General features: G+C 40.7%; 1 protein-coding gene across 3 annotated transcripts in view; it reads left to right on the top strand.

Moving 5' to 3' along the window:
- Positions 1-17,787, top strand: part of NNT (nicotinamide nucleotide transhydrogenase) — a 92,117-nt gene that overhangs the window by 26,564 nt on the left and 47,766 nt on the right. For all 3 annotated transcript variants that reach the window (XM_019982801.2, XM_019982800.2, XM_070774702.1), the window contains exon 7: positions 152-339. In XM_019982801.2, the coding sequence (XP_019838360.2) occupies positions 152-339 (188 nt within the window). The remainder of the gene's footprint in view (positions 1-151; positions 340-17,787) is intronic.

Raw genomic sequence — 17,787 nt, 5'->3', positions numbered from 1 at the left:
TCCCCCCATCCTTCCCCCCTGGCAACCATAAATTTGTTCTCCTGAGTCTGTGAGTCTCTTTCTGTTTTGTAAATAAGTTCTGTAAATGATGATCTTAATTTCTGTATTAAGGACCTGAAATAACTGCTGCTTCCCCTTCAATAATCACCAGGGCCGCAGCTTTGGAGCAGTTTAAGTCTTTGGGTGCTGAGCCCTTGGAGGTGGATTTGAAGGAATCTGGTGAGGGACAAGGAGGATACGCAAAGGAGATGTCCAAAGAGTTCATTGAGGCCGAAATGAAGCTCTTTGCTCAACAGTGTAAGGAGGTGGACATCCTTATCAGCACAGCTCTTATTCCAGGTGTGTCATTACATCAGGGGTTATTGCTAAAGCGCCTTTATGAACGGTATTTTAAAATGAGAGTGAGTTTAACGTCAGGATTCAAGTAAAGATAGATTTACTTCTAGAAAATAAGAAAGCACATGAAAGGCAGAAAAGACAAAATCACTGTGGCCTCTGGAGAAAAATGGTCATTCATGATGTGATATATTTTCTTCAGTTTCTTTTCCTGTATATTTTTATCTGTGTTTACAGATTATGTACAATATTAGATTTATAAGTAGTTTCCTCTGTTTATACCCTTGAAAAATTGGTTTTTAATTTACTTCTGTTCTCTTTGTTAAGATACTACATTCTTATTATAGGAAATCCAAACAGTACTAAAAAATGTGAAGGAAAAAAGCATACATTGAAAGTTCCACTAGAGATGACCATTATTAATATCTTGATGATTGTTTTTCTATACATGAGAGATAAAGAGAGGGGGCTTTGTGTGTATGTATTTATGGAATTTCCAGTATATATTTTTTTACTAAAGGATATGATACTTTGTCATGTTCTAGTTACTTCCTTTGAAGTGTTTGGTCTTTGCACCCAAATCATGAGCTCCTTGATAGAAGGAATCACTTAAGTCCTTTACAGTATCTTCTTCTAAAGAATATTTTTCAGTCAATAGATGATGGATATCCAAGCAGCCAGCATTTATCAATAGTAAATAGTACACAGTAGCTTGATCTAGCAAGATTTGGGCGTGAAGAGGCTCCCTCTTTTTTATTGCTACTTCCTCTCCTGTCCTTTCCTTCTGTTATTGAATAATGAATACCAAGTTGACTCTTATTTTTTTCCCTTTCCAAAAGAAAGTGGGCCAGATAATGAGAGCTTACAGGTTCAGATTACTTGCGTTTGAACCTATAAAGGAGCTTCGCTTTCTCTAGGGGACTGTGGAGGATCAGGGGAAGCTGCTTTGTCATGAGGTTATGGGAAGTGGGAAGTTCTCTTCTGGCACTCCTCCCCCTGCCCCTGCCAAATCTGGCTAATATACACATAACAGCAGGAGATTGATTGGCATCATATCTATGAGCTTGTGGGGGAAATTGTGCCTCCCAGGCTCTCCGTTGTGTCCTCTTTGCCCACATGGTACCTGACAGGTGAGCTGCTCTCTCCAGGTACTTCCATCCCCCTGGAGCTGGCCAGATGAAGCAGATAGCGGGAAGGTGATCTGGGCTCAGCCCCTAGAGGAATCTGTGTGTGGAAATGAGACTGGGGTTGGTTACTGGAGACAGGTGCAGACCAGACAGGACAGGAGCTGCTATTTGTGAAATCTGCTGGCAGCAGAGGACTCATGGACAAGCCACGGCAGGAGAGCACTTCAGGGTCATCCTTTCCTGTTGTGGCGGTGGCTGCTGGCTCACCTCTTACACAGTTGGTTTTGAAGGAGGTGAGGTAGCCTTTGCTGTAGCCACCATGTGACCGTTGAAAGGTTAGCAGGCTACTGGCCAGAGGAGTTAGGACCTGAGTAGATATAACAAGTGGCCAGTAGAGGGTGCTAAAGCATTTACTCATGCAGTAAAATGGGGAGGCTTTGAAGCTGGTAGTTTCAGTGAAGCCATATTCTTTATAAAGAACTGAGGATAATTTGGGCATAGTGTATAGAATTATCATTATTATTTTTAAAAATTTTTGTTGGAGTATGGTTGCTTTACAATGTTATGTTAGTTTCTACTGCACAGCATAGAATTATTGATTGTAAAGCTTTAAGTAATAGAACTCAAGACTTCTTGTATAAAAAACATTTGGACTTTCTGGGCCTACCCCACAAAGGGTTTTTTTTTTAACCTAAAAAAGGGGCATATGATGAGTTGACTTGACTTTAACCTCTCATTTAAAAAAAAAAAAATATCAATAGTTAATAGTAAGTATACTTTAGCAACAGGTCAAATTATATGATAGTGGAATATAATATATACTATACTATGCAAAAAGAAGTTGTTGAGGAAGTTTTATGAATCTGTTTTGCTGAGCCTTTCCTGTTTTCAGTCTTTTCTGAAGCAACCGGCTCAGAGCACTTTAAACCTGTACAATGTCCTTGACCAGTGCCATTGACATGAGCTTGCACTCATAAGGCTGATCTTAAAGGACTTTTCTGTTACTTTTTTTAGTAAACCCTCCAAAAGAGAAAAGCTAATTCAAATATTATAAGGAAGATGGTCTTTTAAAGATCTTTCACATCCCTAGGGGACTGAAACTTGAAAGTATGAGCATTAAAAAAAAAAAAAAGATTGAATTATATAAAGGTCCACGTGCTCTTTGAAAAATAGTGCCCTTGGCATTATACCCTTATTGACGTTTGTCCCAAGCCTTTGCATGTGTGTGTCTTGCTCCTGAAAGACTGCTGGAGCATAAGTTGTTCTAAAGTTTTCCTTGAGTGGATCCAAAGGGGATTAAGTCAAATGTCAGAAGTTCCCCAAGTAGCAATTCCTTAGACAGAGATCCTCACGGCTGTGCTGAAGACCTGGCCAGGATAAGAACATTAAGAGAGGAGCATGGGCAGTTAGCTTGCTTCAGGCAGCAATCATGCCGAGTGGGTAAATTTTCATTCCTCCTAGGCACACATTAGTCAGTGGGCTTGGACACACAATTGCATTGTACTTAGGAGGATCGTAGGTAGAATGAGATGTTTCTATAGCTAGCTGCTTATTATGCTGCCTGCTATCTTTTATTTTTTTAGTTTATTTTTAATTGAAGGATAATTGCTTTACAATATAGGTTTCATTTCTGGCACACATCAACATGAATTAGCCACAGGTACACATACGTCCCCTCCCTCTTGAATCTCCCTCCCACCCCCAACTCTTTCCCACCCCTCTAGGTTGTTAGAGAGCCTTGGTTTGAGTTCCCTGATTCACACTGCCAATTTTCATTGGCTATCTGTTTTACATACGGTAGTGTATGTGCTTCCACGCTACTTTCTCCATTCGTCTCACCCTCTCCTTCCTCCCCTCCAACCATGTCCATAGTCTGTTCTCTGTGTCTTCATCTCCACTACTGCCCTATGAATAGATTATCAGTACCATCTTCCTAGATTCCATGCTGTGTTGTGCTTAGTTGCACAGTCATGTCCAACTCTTTGTGAGCCCATAGACTGACTCTATCCTGCCAGGCTCCTCTGTCCATGAGGATTCTCCAGGCAAGAATACTGGAGTGGGTTGTGATGCCCTCCTCTAGGGGATCTTCGAAACCCAGGGATGGAACCCAGGTCTCCTGCATTGCAGGTGGATTCTTTGCCATCTGAGCCACCAGGGAAGCCCAAGAACACTGGAGTGGGTAGCCTATCTCTTCTCTAGGAGAACTTCCTGACTCAGGAATCAACCTCGGTCTCCTGCATTACAGGCAGATTCTTTACCAGCTGAGCTTCCAGGGAAGCCCCTAGGTTCCATACATATGTGTTAATATACGATATTTATTTTTCTGTTTCTGACTTCACTTTGAAGTTCATCCACCTCATTAGAACTGACTCAAATGCATTCCTTTTTATGGCTAAGTAGTATTCCATTGTATTTATGTACCACAGCTGCTTTATCTATTCATCTGTCAATGGGCATCTGGTTTATGCTGTCTGGATCCTCTAGATCCTCTCAGTTGAGTTGTGCGATGGATGAGGGCTAGCATTTAACTTAATGGCAGGTAACTTCAAGAGAGGGCCTAGTGGAGAGTGTCAGTTTGTGGTTCTGTACCCACCAGGGAGCGCTCCCAACCTTCTTGTGACCTTTAGGGTCATCATTAAAAAGTACCTAGAGAGACTCTTCATAGACTTGAAATATTTAATCAGGAAGAGACTGAATCAGATTGAAAATCTGATTGGTAAGTTAGGACTTACAGGGGCCAGGTGAGGAGGAATTGCAGTGGTTTAGCACTGACTGTTTAAGCAGATTTTGCCTAAATTCCTGAGACACTTAGGAGTGCCATGGGGCACACAGTAAATCCACCCTGATGGAAATAGCCTTCTCCATTTAGGACCTTTCCTGATGGCCACCTGCTTACAAAGCATGAGCGTTGTGGGGTCACTTGACATTCCTGGTCTCCCCTTCCCCACCTCAGGTCCTGCCCTCATGTTGTAATGGCACTGGAAAGCCTGGAATTTTGTTTAATACGGACAGTAACTTGGACTGCTCGTGTTCCCAGCATTGTTAGATAAAGGCATCTAAAGTCATCAGGATTGGAGCGCATCCCCTCCCTCCCCACCCCCATCCTTACCTGTGCTCTGAATTTTGTACCCCTTGGTAAAGTGTTTGTTGCCTTTCCGTTTCTAGTCCCGGTTTAGCTTTGGGGCCTCATGTTAAACTAATTTCACGCTCCCTGGGCCTGATTTCAGTCCTGCTGGCTGCTGTGATCTGTACCAAGGCTGAGGATGTTCAGGCTTTAAACATATTGTTCCTTCTCTTGAGAATGCTGTCCCTGCCCTTCTCTGCCTTTTGAAGTCCTACTGAGCTCCTCCCAGGGACGGAGGAGCCTGGTGGGCTGCCGTCTATGGGGTTGCACAGAGTCAGACACGACTGATGCGACTTAGCAGCAGCAGCAGCAGCAGTTACTCTGTAGTTTCTGCTGTCCCCTACTTTGGAGTAAACACTCTTTTTTTCCCCCCTGCATTTGTAGCATTTGCCTGTGGCTCGAATGCCAGCAGTGCTCAGCTCACTGCCCTGTCATTGTCCCATCTCCCTGTGCCTCCAGAGTGCCTGGCTTATCTCTGCCATGGATGGTGCTTACCACGGAGCCTTGTATGCAACAGTAGCTCAGCAGATGTTCCTGAGCTAATGTGGGTTACTTCTTTTTTCTCAGTTGGTACAAACCCTTTCATTTTACCAATGCTATCCAAGGAAAGATAGAATACTCTTGGGTAGGAATACTGCAGAGGCTAGTCTTAAACTAAGAAAGGAAGCTAGTTTTCTTAAATTTTCGAAACTAGGACTCTTGCCATATTTGCAATTTGAGGCGATTAGCTAGGCCTCTCAGAAGAAAGACTTACGAAGTAGTTGGATGGTCTGTTCAGGAGTTAGAAGTATCCTGTCAGCCAGCAGGGAGGCTATTCATTGGTTGATCATAAATTATAATGGGTTAAGCCATATATGCTTGGACCTTTTTAAGGCACAATGAAGATTAGGGTAACAGTACTTTTTATTTTTGGGCTTCCCCAGGGGCTCAGTGGTAAAGAATCCGCCTGCAAAGGAGCTTTGTGGTAGTTTTGCATGACTCTGGGGAATTGGGAGGGGATGTTCTCCCTTGATATGCAAGGGCCTTGCACATACAAGACCAAACCTGAGGGCTCTCACAGTCTCCTGAAAAATCAACACTGGTTCTCCATCAGATCTCCATCTGTCTCTTGGATTCCATCTTTCATATTGAGTAGAAATATAGTACAAAAGAGTAACTTTCCACAGTAATTTTCAAATCTGTTCTTTTAGGCAGGAGAATAATTGATTCAGCAATATACGTATCTTCATTTATGAAATTCCACAAAGATATTATTGTTTTGATAACTACTCAAGGTTATTCTCTAAAGTAAAGCTTTATTTTTCAGATTTATTCTTTTCATTCTGTAAGCATTGTGGTCCAATATGACAGAACTGTACAGATCAGTGATTTCCAACTTTTTTTGAAGAATGGTTTAACTTTCTTTTATTGACTAATCTGACTCATATACCAGCCTCCCCTCCAATAAATGCATTGTGTTATTGTATGGAATTTTGTAATATTACTTGTATGAAGTTTCATTTGTTTTGAGAATTTTGAAGGACAGAGAGAAATATTTAAATGTTGCAACATCAAGGGGTTGGTTACCACAGGCTGTCTACACATCTCTTTGTAACTTTCAGCAGAGCAGGACAACTTGTCATCAAGAAGAAGATGCCAAAGTTGTGAGGTTTTGCATCATGTCTCAGTCTTGACTGTTTAGAGTATGTTTGAGCGCATTTAGTGAGAGACTGGGCCAAATTAACAGATATCCGTTAGGAAGATTTATGGCATGGAATCTTCTGGTTTGGTCTGTTGTTTCTCCCAAAGTGTGTTGCAAGATTGGGGAGCATTGTGTTCCCCTCCCTGGCAGTCCTTGAGATGAAAAGAATTGGGAGACTGATGCTGCTCTGGTGAGGACGACCCAATAGAGTTACAGCTACAACCAGCACCTTCCACCATGTACGTTTCTGTTCTCCCTTCTTTCCTGTGTCTCAGTAAGAGTTAGGGTGGTCTAGCTGCCTAACAAATTCACCCCAGAGCTCAGACATTATAGACATTTATTTCCTGCTCAGTTAACAGGAATAAGGTGGTTGACACATTGGAGGGCAGCTCTCCTTGCAGTCTTCTGGGATTCAAGTATGACAGTATCACCATAATGGTGATGAGGCTCTGAAAGTCACTCAGGATACTGTCTCTGTTCCACTGACCAGTAGCAAAAGGCCATGGAGGAGTGTGCATGGGATGCCAGGAAGTGGCACATACCACCTCTGCTTACATTTCTCTTGCTAAAGACCTAGTCACGTGGTCAGACCTAACTGTGATGGAAGCTGGAAATTGTAGTCTAACAGTGCCCGCAGGAATAAGAGAACATTGTGGTAGTTTGCTAAGGCTGCCATAACAAAATCTCACAGACTTGGGGGGTGGGGGGTGGTGGTGGTGTTGCTTAAATGATAGAAATTTATTTTCTTACTGTCTGGAGCCTAGAAGTCCAAGATCAAGGTGTCGGCAGGTTTGGTTTCTTCTGAGGCTTCTTTCCTGGGCTTGCAGAGAGCCTCTTCTGCTGTGTCTTGGTGTCTTTTTTTTCGTGTGTGTGTCCTCATAGTCTCTTGTTTTAAGGATACCAGTCATACTGGACTGGAGCCCACCCTGATGGCCTCATTTAATGTAATCATCTATTTAGAGGTTCTACCTCCAAATATAGTCGTATTCCGAGTTACTGTGGGTTAGGGCTTCAACATATGAATTTTTCTGGGGACACAATTCAGCCCATAGCAAATGTGGATTTTGGTGAGGAGCTAAAAGCTGCTTTCCTCTTCCCCTATACTGTGTGTGTGCTCAGTCACTTCAGTTGTGTCTGACTCTTTGCGACCCTATGGACCATAGCCCACCAGACTCCTCTGCCCATGGAATTTTCTAGGCAAGAGTACTGAAGTGGGGTGGCATTTCCTTCTCCAGGGGATCTTCCTGACCCAGGGATTGAACCTGAGTCTCTTGCATTGCAGGCGAATTCTTTACCACTGAGCCACTGGGGACATCACTTATAACTGCTTATGTTTAATCCATTCATTGGCGATCAGATCATGGATTTAGAACCAGACAGAGTAGATTCAAATTCTAGTTCCACTACTTAACAGCTGATGTGTCTCTCTTAACTTCAGATTCCTCATCTCTGAAAAGGAGGTAAACATTTTCATCTTACAGAGCTGTTTTGAGGATTTGTTAAGGGAAAAAGCCCAGCGTAGGGCCTGGCACGTAGAGTATTAGCATAATCTCCTTTCTTCCGTTGGTGATGCCTGTCTTGCAGATGGTACCCAGACTGAACAGCTCGTTAAATTTTGCAGTAGAAAGTCTGGACATTCTTGAGCATTTCGTGGTATGTCAGAAATAGTCTCTGAAATCTTCAAGCTTATGGACATAACTCATGAAGTTACAAAACCATTGCCATTAGATGGCAATCTAGCATGGATTTCACTGTGGAAAACCGTGACTTGCTTTTCGTCTGACTTTTCTGAAGATATCTGTTTCATTAAGGCTTTTTTGTCAATCTCATTCTAAGTTTTCTGACATGGAAAAGAAAATAAACAGTATTATTTCTATTAAAAAATAACTTCCTAATTGTTTTATAAATTAGTGTATAATAAATATTCATTAATCTTTTTAGGGGTTTTGGTAGCTGAGGTACACCTAGATGGGCTTCCCAGGTGGTGCTGGTGGTAAAGAATCTGCCTGCCAGTGCAGAAGACACCCATCCCTGGGTGGGCAGGATCCCCTGGAGAAGGGAATGGCAACCCACTCCAGTACTCTTGCCTGGAGAATTCCATGGACAGAGGAGCCGGGCAGGCTACAGTTCATGGGATTGTAAAGTTAGACACAACTGTGTGACTGACTATTGCTTAATGTAATGCATATTTACATATGTATTATATAATATACGTTTCCTTTTTATGTTACCATTTAAGTTTGGTAGGTTGTTTTCCTTTTTTTTAGAATTCCCATAGATTGTGATTGCATGGTAAAGCCTTGACTAATTTTTATCTATACAGAATTTTATAGCTATAACAGGTAAATTATTAAGGTAATCCTGGAAAAATTTTTATAAATGTATTCTCTAGTTATTGGGTAAAGGCTTGTTTTTAGGTTTCTTCTTTAAATCTTTAGGGATTTCTCTAATCTGCTAAAACATGCTGTTACCCTTTTTGCTAAGTATTACATTTAGAAATATCTTGAGGCATCCAATTTGTAAAAGTCAAAATTTTGCCAGCCTGACTTTCTTTCTGGTTCCTTATACAAATAATTAATTAGGCAGAGAAAATTTTTGTCTAGTTCCAAGAATAGCATTCACATGTAACGTACTCTACTTGACTATTTAAGCTTAGGTCAGGATCATTCCGTACTCCCCGGTGGCTCAGATGGTAAAGACTCTGCCTGCAATGTGGGAGACCCTGATGGGTCAGGAAGATCCCCTGGAGGAGGGCATGGCAACCCACTCCGGTGTTCTTGCCTGGAGAATCCCATGGTAGAGGAGCCTGGAGGGCTACAGTCCATGGGGTTGCAAAGAGTTGGACATGACTGAGCGACCAGCACTTTCACTCTCAGAATCTCTTTCTGTTCACAAACACAGCTATCTGTAGCCTCTCCAGTGATAACAGAGCTGGAGGGGGTTGGATCTGCGTGTTGCTCTGTCTACCACACTTGGCAGAATCAGAGACTCATTAGATCAGTGGATCAAAATGTTCAGCAGTTTTTTGCCACATCCGATCTGTTACGTAACCAATGATCTCTTTTTTCCTTATGTATACATATATTTGTATAAAAAGCCTTTTGTCCTGATCTGTAACATTTTTACATTTTAAGACTCAATATTTGAACCCCATCTGTGATTTTGAAATTCCAAAAGAGCCTTTGGTGTATATAAGTTAGAATGCCTTTGGCTGCCAGAAGCAGACATTCCAGCACAATCTGCCTTAAACCAGAAAGGAGATTTGTTGGATCTTGTAACTGAAAAAACTGGGCTTCCTTTGTGGCTCAGCTGGTAAAGAATCTGCTTGCAATGTGGGAGATCTCAGTTCGATTCCTGGGTTGGGAAGATCCCCTGGAGAAGGGAAAGGCTACACACTCCAGTATTCTGGCCTGGAGAATTCCACTGACGATAGCCCACGGGGTCACAAGGAGTCAGACATGACTGACTTTCACTTGTCACTTGTAATGGAAAAAAGTCCAGTTACAACTGGAGAGGTATGCTCTGGGAAACCCTGCTGGGCTCCTTTGTCCTCTCAGCTCGGCCCTCTCTGGTTGGTTTCATCCTCAGGGATAAAAGGCAGGGGTAGAGGGGTAGAGGCAGAAGTAGCTTCAGGCCTCAGTGTGCACAGCACATTACACCACCAGAGGACAAGGCAAGCCGAGTCTGATGACTCCCTCTTGAAGAGCAAGGAAACTTCTTTTTCAGAAGCCCTTAGCACACTTTCCCTCATTCTTACTTACTTTGATTGGGTAATGTCTTCACTTTTAAAAAAATTTATTTTTACTTATTTATCTGGGTCTTAGTTGGAGCATGTTGGATCTAGTTTCCTGACCAGGGATTGAACCTGTGCCCCCTGCATTGGTAGCTCAGAGTCTTAGCCACCAAAGAAGTCCCAACATCACTACTTTTGAACCAATCAGTGTAGGCTGGGCCCCTCAACTTACGCCTGGATTTCTGAACAGGTCATCAATAAGTTATCCTTGGGCCAGCCAGGCCTGCCTTTGGAGTAGTTTCAGGTCATTTCTCCTTAAAGCTCATGGACTATGTCGAGAAAATGAAAGTCAGAGTAGTGACAAGAGGATGCTGTATAAACACCAGTGCTCAATGTAAAATTGTGTTCTTGAATAATATTCCTTAATGCATAAATACTACAGTTCAGAGCATCTTTACATGCTCTGTTTTGCATGTAGTCAATATAGGAGTGTATTATATTAAAATTATCCTTGTGTTTATAGTACTTGTTCACAAGAAATCTATTTTGGTTTGGATAAATATATTTAATAAGTTATATTATTAATTTCTTTGTTACTATGTTAAATATACTACGTTCTTGTTAAAGCAGAAAGTTTTTCTTGAGCCTGCTTAATTTGATGCCTTAGAGGCCAGGAAGTTAGGAATTGCCCCATCTGATTAAATGCCATTGAATAATTCCAGTAAGTAATGCTAAATGTTCTTTGGAATTATTATAAAACTTTGTGGTAAACCTTTTTCATCTTGGTGTCTTGTTGTTCTTAATATTTTTAGTGGTTTCCTCTGAATTTTCCTCTTTTTTTTTTTTTTTTTGGTGTCATTAAAGTTGTCTGTGAGGGCTTGATTCTTTTTCTGCTAAGGCAGAATCTGAAAATTCATTATTTCAGATGACCATGTTAGACCTGATTTACTCAGAGAGGTGTAAATAACATTTTGTAGAACTTTCCAGTAAAGGTTTAGCTGTTGGTGTTTAGTTTAAGCTAAGTCTTTCTATTTGAATTTAGTGTTGTAGAGGCCAATGGTATATTCTTTTGCCACATAGCAGGAAGTTGTTAAAGCTATTTTTAGAAACCCAGGTGCTGCCAGTGCAGGACACTTAAGAGACATGGGTTTGATCCCTGGGTTAGGAAGATTCCCTAGAGGAGGGCACAGCTACCCACTCCAATATTCTTGTCTGGAGAATCTATGGACAGAGGAGCCTGGAGGGCTACAGCCCATAAGGTTGCAAAGAGTCGGACACATGCGACTTAGCATGCAGTCTTTTCTAGAAGTTTTTGAATTTGCCACTTTAACAACTACATCTTCAGTTCAGTTCAGTTGCTCAGTCGTGTCCGACTCTTTGCGACCCCATGAATTGCAGCACGCCAGGCCTCCCCGTCCATCACCAACTCCCGGAGTTCACCCAGACTCAGGTCCATCGAGTCAGTGATGCCATCCAGCCATCTCATCCTCTGTTGTCCCCTTCTCCTTCTGCCCCCAGTCCCTCCCAGCGTCAGAGCCTTTTCCAATGAGTCAACTCTTCGCATGAGGTGGCCAAAGTACTGGAGTTTCAGCTTTAGCATCATTCCTTCCAAGAAATCCCAGGGTTGATCTCCTTCAGAATGGACTGGTTGGATCTCCTTGCAGTCCAAGGGACTCTCAAAAGTCTTCTCCAACACCACAGTTCAAAAGCATCAATTCTTCGGCACTTAGCTTTCTTTATAGTTCAACTCTCACATCCATACATGACTACTGGAAAAACCATAGCCTTGACTAGATGAACCTTTGTTGGCAAAGTAATGTCTCTGCTTTTGAATATGCTGTGTAGGTTGGACATAACTTTCCTTCCAAGGAGTAAGCTTCTTTTAACTACATCTTAGTATTCATTTAATAAGAAAACACAAGAGTATGAAAGCTACTATTAATTCAGTCACATTTCAGAATAAATATGTGTGACGCACTGCCATATAGGCACACATCAAGAAACAGTGCCCATGTGTGAGGCACTTTTTCAGCCTGCAATCAGTTCTGCGTGTACACAGAGATTCAAGAATACCTTATATTAATCTGTGGCACCTCTTGTCTGCTGTTACTGTTTAGTCACTAAGTCGTTCTGACTCTTTTGTGACCCCATGGACTGTAGCCCACCAGGCTTCTCTGTCCATGGAATTTCCCAGGCAAGAATACTGGAGTGGGTTGTCATTTCCTTCTCCAGGGGATCTTCCTGAACCCCTGTCTCCTGCATTGGCAGGCAGGTTCTTTACCAGTGAGCTACCAGGGAAGCCCATGGCACCTCTACTTACCCCAAATAATGGTCATCCAGTTGGGAAACTCTGTAATTAGTGTTATAAAATATCTCAGTTATTCTCCTAATAAAAGTGCTCCCTAATCTTCGAATGCAATCTCCTTCAGTTCTAAACTGTTAGACCTCAGAGCTATAAGTACAGCTTTCCTTCCCCATTTAGCCTGCACATGGTAGGCACTGAATGGGTATCACTTGAGTCAGTGCATAGATGAATACTTGAAAGATGACTATGAGTGCATGATGTTCTAGATTGTCTTGGCAAAAGTACGGAAGTAAACTCCCAACTGGGAGGGAACTGAGTAATCTTACCAGGAACTTAATGTTCATGAACCAAAAGAAACCAAGAAATAGTTCATGAAGTTGGACATCTTCCCACACCTTTAACCCACAGTTTGTTCTGTGTCAGGAAATATATTAATATTTTTTTCTCCTTGTTGAATTTTTTCAATCTCCTTTTTTTGAGGAGGGTGGTTTGAAGAGATGTAAGTTTTGGTCTTTTTGTGTTTCTCATCTTCTGCAAATAAATGATAAAATCAACAGAAATGAGCAGTCAAAAGGGGAAAGCCCAAGCATGCCTCTAGAAAAACCCTTGTATCTGCCTCCGTTTATTAATCTTTCTGCCTCCTTATACAGTCCTGTCCTGAAACACCTGATATGCTTATTTGATCTTTTATCCGTATGTCTAGGACCTGTACTGGGCTGTCACTGGGGTATTATGGGACATCTCTAAACGTTGGATTTATTCTTTTCTGTGTTATATGTTATATAAAAAAAACTCTGTGTGCATCTTCCTGTTTGCTATCCATCCTTAGTTATGATTCTGTCTCCCTGTGTAAGTATTTGGGTTCAGTCTTTGAAAGGCTTTCCTAACTGTATAGCTTCCTTTGCTGTAGCAGGGAGGGCAGAGGATTTTGAGTGAAGTGTTTTCTGTTGGTAAGTAAACAGACTGGGTAAGGGTTATTTCTTAATTATTTTAATTGTTATTTCTTAATTATTTTAATTCTTCTAGTACAACTAACTCTTTAATCTCTGTCCTCTACTTAAAGGGGAAACTGGTTGTGATTATGCTTTGTTTGTTTATTTTTATAAAAATAGTGTGTGACTTTTGTTGGAAATACAGTAGAGTACAAAGTAGAAAATAAAGATCATTTGTGATCCTTCTACTCAGTGAAAAATACTATTAACATTTTACCATTTCCTTTCAGCCTTTTTCCCATGCATTTTTATCACATTAGATGAAGATAAAATAGCTTTCTTACTTACCCCACTAAATACTCTTTTAAGTTTCCCCCTTAATATAATAAGTCATTAAGAACTCTCTATAAATATTTTAATGGTTTTGTTAGAATTTTCATGTTTGAATGTACTGTATTTTATTTAACTGTTCTCCCAAAGTTAAGCTTTTTATGTATTTCCAGTTTTTGTCAATTAAAAATGATATACTACCATTTTTTTCTGCTTTATTCCTATATCTGTATTTTCAGTTATTTCCCCAGGATTAATCAAATCTGGGAAGTAGAATTAGTAGATGAATATTAGTATTTTTGGCAATTTGGTAAACACTTGATAAACTATGCTTTCCTGGAAGATTATGTAGTTCCTAATCTCATCAGTAGATCGTCCATTTCAGCAGTATTCAAGATTTTGTTGACTCTTTCACTTTGAGGGCAAAAATATATCCCATTCTTTGTACTTGCATTTCTTTTTCTTTCTTTTTTTAATATATTATTGTTTTAGATTGGATTATAATTGCTTTACAATGTTGTGTTAGTTTCTGCTATGCAACAACATAAATCAGTTATATGTGTGCATTTGTGCCTTCCCTCTTGAGCCTCCCTTCCGCCCCACCCCCCATCTTACCCCTTTAGGTCATCACAGAACACCCAGCTGAGCTCTCTGTGCTGTATAGGAGCTTCCAACCAGCTATCTGTTTTACGCATGGTAGTATATATATGTGTGTGTTCTCACATTTCTTTGGTTCTTACTGAGGGTGAACTGTTTTCATTGGGTTGTTACCTTTCTATTGAATTATCCATTTGCATTTGCTGCTCATTTATCTATTAGGATCTTAGTGTAGTGTTTTGTTTCTATTTGAATTTCCATGAACTTTTTATTGTATTAATTTTTGTCATGTTTATGTTCTTCTGAGGATAGTAATATATACCTTTTCATATTTAAATTTCTTGACATTTTCCTTTGTAATTTTTCCCATTGCTGAAATTCAAGAAGTACTTTTCAGTCTAAAGACAAGAGAGAGATTTACCAAGGATATCTTTTCTTCTTCTCTTTGTGGGGTGATTCTTTTATAATTAATTCTAACCTATAGAGTTCAGAGTTTAATTTGAAATAAATGTTAGGTTTGGGTGGATTTCCTCCTGAAAAGCTAGCTAATCATCTTATTAATTTTTGTTCTTTCCATTTTGTAATGCCACACTTAGCATTTATTACATTTTTGTCACAGTAGGCCATCAGGGTAAGATAGTATTTTGAAATATCCTTCTCAGTCTTTCCCTCTCTTGACCTAATCTTTTGAGGATTTGCTCATTTGGAATTTTTATGTACTATTCTGCTCCTCTTTTGGCTCTGTTTTTTCTCTTCTGTTTTTAATTTGCATTTCTGCACTTTTCAGAATTTTCAGTAAATTAGTCCACATGTGAGTTCTTAAAGACAGCTGCACTGTTACATTCATCATTGTATTCCCTGTAGCCCTTATTGAATTTTTAAAGCAATAACATTAAAGCAAGCTCTTCTAGAAAACTTGGGAGATAAGAAAAAGCATAAAGAAGAAAATAAATTAGTCTTACCACTCAAAGATATCCTGATGTTGTTAAACATACTCTATAAATTTGCTAGGAACTATATACATGTGTACTTAGTCACTCAGTCGCGTCTGACTGTTTGTGACCCCATGGACTACAGCCTGCCAGGCTATCCTGTCCATGGAATTCTCCAGGCAATACTAGAGTGGGTTGCCATGTCCTCCTCCAGGGGATCTTCCTGACCCAGGAATCAAACTGGGGTCTCCTGCATTGCAGGTGAATTCTTTACCAGCTGAATTACCAGGGAAGCCCAGGAACTATATAGTATTTGTAGTATTTTGTGTGTGTATGTGTGTGTGTGTGTGTGTGTGTGTGTGTATGCTTGAAACATTCATATATATGTGTATAATTCTATTTTTTACTAAATGGGAGCATCCTATACATACTGTTTTGTTGTGTACTTTTTACTTGTAATAATTCCATGTTTTTTTTAAACATTCCTCTGTGACTTTAAATATATTTTTTTGACTTACATTCCCATTATTTGGCTATATACTAAATAAAATATTTTATGTGAAAGAAAATGCTATTCTTTCAAAGAGATTGAATTTCAGAGTGATAATACGGTCAGACCACCTGTTATCTCTGTTGCAGCAAAAATATGTGTGTGTGTGTGAGCCACTGTAGAATGGCTTTGTGTAGGTTGAATAAGTAAAATCAAAGAAGAGAAATAGGTGGTACATTAGATGTTTTCTAGGGAGCCTAAATGGTTTTGGCCACTTGACATCTTATAAAGTGGGCAGCATTACAGATCCAGGGTCTGAGCTGTAGCTATAGTTATCTCAGAAGGAAGAAGGAATTCAGAATTTGGGGGGCAGGAGATGTTAGTTAGATGCCAAATCAAATTTGTGAGGTCAATGGTTGTAAAGTCGGTGCAGTTAGAAGTCAAAGGGGGTAGACCTGTATCTAAATTGGTTATAGCCAAAAGAGTAGTTTAAGGCATGTCAGCCTAAGACCAGAGGGCACAAGACAGGTGGGAGGAAAAACTGTGACAAACATGAGTCTGGTTAATAGAGATGAGGCTCTGTTAGATGGGGCTTAGTAGAGATGAGGCACTAGAAGTGAGTAGTGACGACAGTCAAATTTACCCCTTTAAATCTGCTCCCTTATGTGGAAGCAACTCTGTCACCCATAGCTTTAAATAACTGCAGAACTGAGCAGCATGACCTTTATTTTGGAGAGTCCTCAGATGTGTGTGGTTTGTATCCCCAGATTCCCATTGGACTGTAGCGTGGGAGCCTAGAGGAAAGGAATTCAAAATTCCAGAGAATTTTGAGAAGTAGTGAAGCCACCAGGACTTCTGGGAGTTGCCTTTGGGAAAGTGAAGTGAAATTCGTTCCGTCGTGCCTGACTCTTTGCGACCCCCATGGACTTCTCCAGGCCAGAATACTGGAATGGGTAGCCTTTCTCTTCTCCAGGGGATCTTCCCAACCCAGGGGTTGAACCCAGGTCTCCTGCATTGCAGGCAGATTCTTTACCATCTGAGCCACCAGGGAAGCCCAAGAATACTGGAGTGGGTAGCCTATCCCTTCTCTAGGGGATCATCCCAACCCAGGAACCGAACAGGAGGTGTCCTGCATTGCAGGCGGATTCTTTACCAACTGAGCTATCAGGGAAGCAAAGACCTCCGCATTCTTGCTCCTTTCCACGGGGACTCAGAAGAGAGCCCCAGATCTTCCCTAACAAACCAGTATGGTTGGAGCAGACAGACCACTGGAGCAGTAATGAGAAGGAATGCTAGGCAGAGTGCTTCAGCTGGGGGAGAAAGGCCTTCAGTCACAGGAGACTTAGGAGTTGGGCTTGATCTTGGAAGTGTTAAGTTTGCATTGAGAAAGGAGGTACAACCACTTGTATCTTTATAGCTGTTTTTTTCACATGTGCTACAAAGAAAGGTTATTTTTCTTTTTCAAATCACATGTATTCCAGTCAAATAGTCTGAAAAACAGATTATTATAATGAAAATTTTACTTTTAGTTGATTTCCATTTATAAAATTGACAGTGTTTTTACTAAAATTCACTCAGAGTTGAAAACTTTCAGAAGAAGAAATAATTAGCCTATTAGCTCTCTGCTTTCCGATAGTCAATCTCACAAGTTCATGCCCTTTTTCTTTTGGCTTAGATATTTACATTGTTTTGTGAAACTTGAACAAGATATTATACCCACCATGGGAGCCCCTGTTGAACATACTGATGGATGTATGTTAGCTTGAAAAATCCTTGTGTTCGGTGCTTTATCCTCTATGTAAGAATTAGTATATAATTTAAAGTGTGAAATACCTCGTGAAGAGTATGCTCCGTGAGAACACGGATCTTTTCTGTTTATCTACCAGTAAATTCCCAGCACCAGTCATGGAACTCGACTCAACAGAGGTACAGAATAAATACTTTCATTGAGTGGGAATAAAAATGTATGGGTGATTTCTAAGATTTTTTGGAGTTCTGGTATTCTGTTATTTCCATATCATGGTACTCCTCTGTCTCTTCTCGAAGTTATCCTGTATTAAATTAAGGTTCCCAAGTGGTGCTAGTAGTAAAGAACCTGTCTGCCAACGCAGGAGACATAAGAGATGTGGGGTTCGATCCTTGGGTTGGGAAGATCACCTGGAGGAGGGCAACCCACTCCAATATACTTGCCTGGAGAAAC

The sequence above is a fragment of the Bos indicus genome, chromosome 20 (assembly GCF_029378745.1).
Source record: "Bos indicus isolate NIAB-ARS_2022 breed Sahiwal x Tharparkar chromosome 20, NIAB-ARS_B.indTharparkar_mat_pri_1.0, whole genome shotgun sequence".
NCBI classification, from domain to species: Eukaryota; Metazoa; Chordata; class Mammalia; order Artiodactyla; family Bovidae; genus Bos; species Bos indicus.
This window is presented reverse-complemented; position numbering and strand designations above follow the sequence as displayed.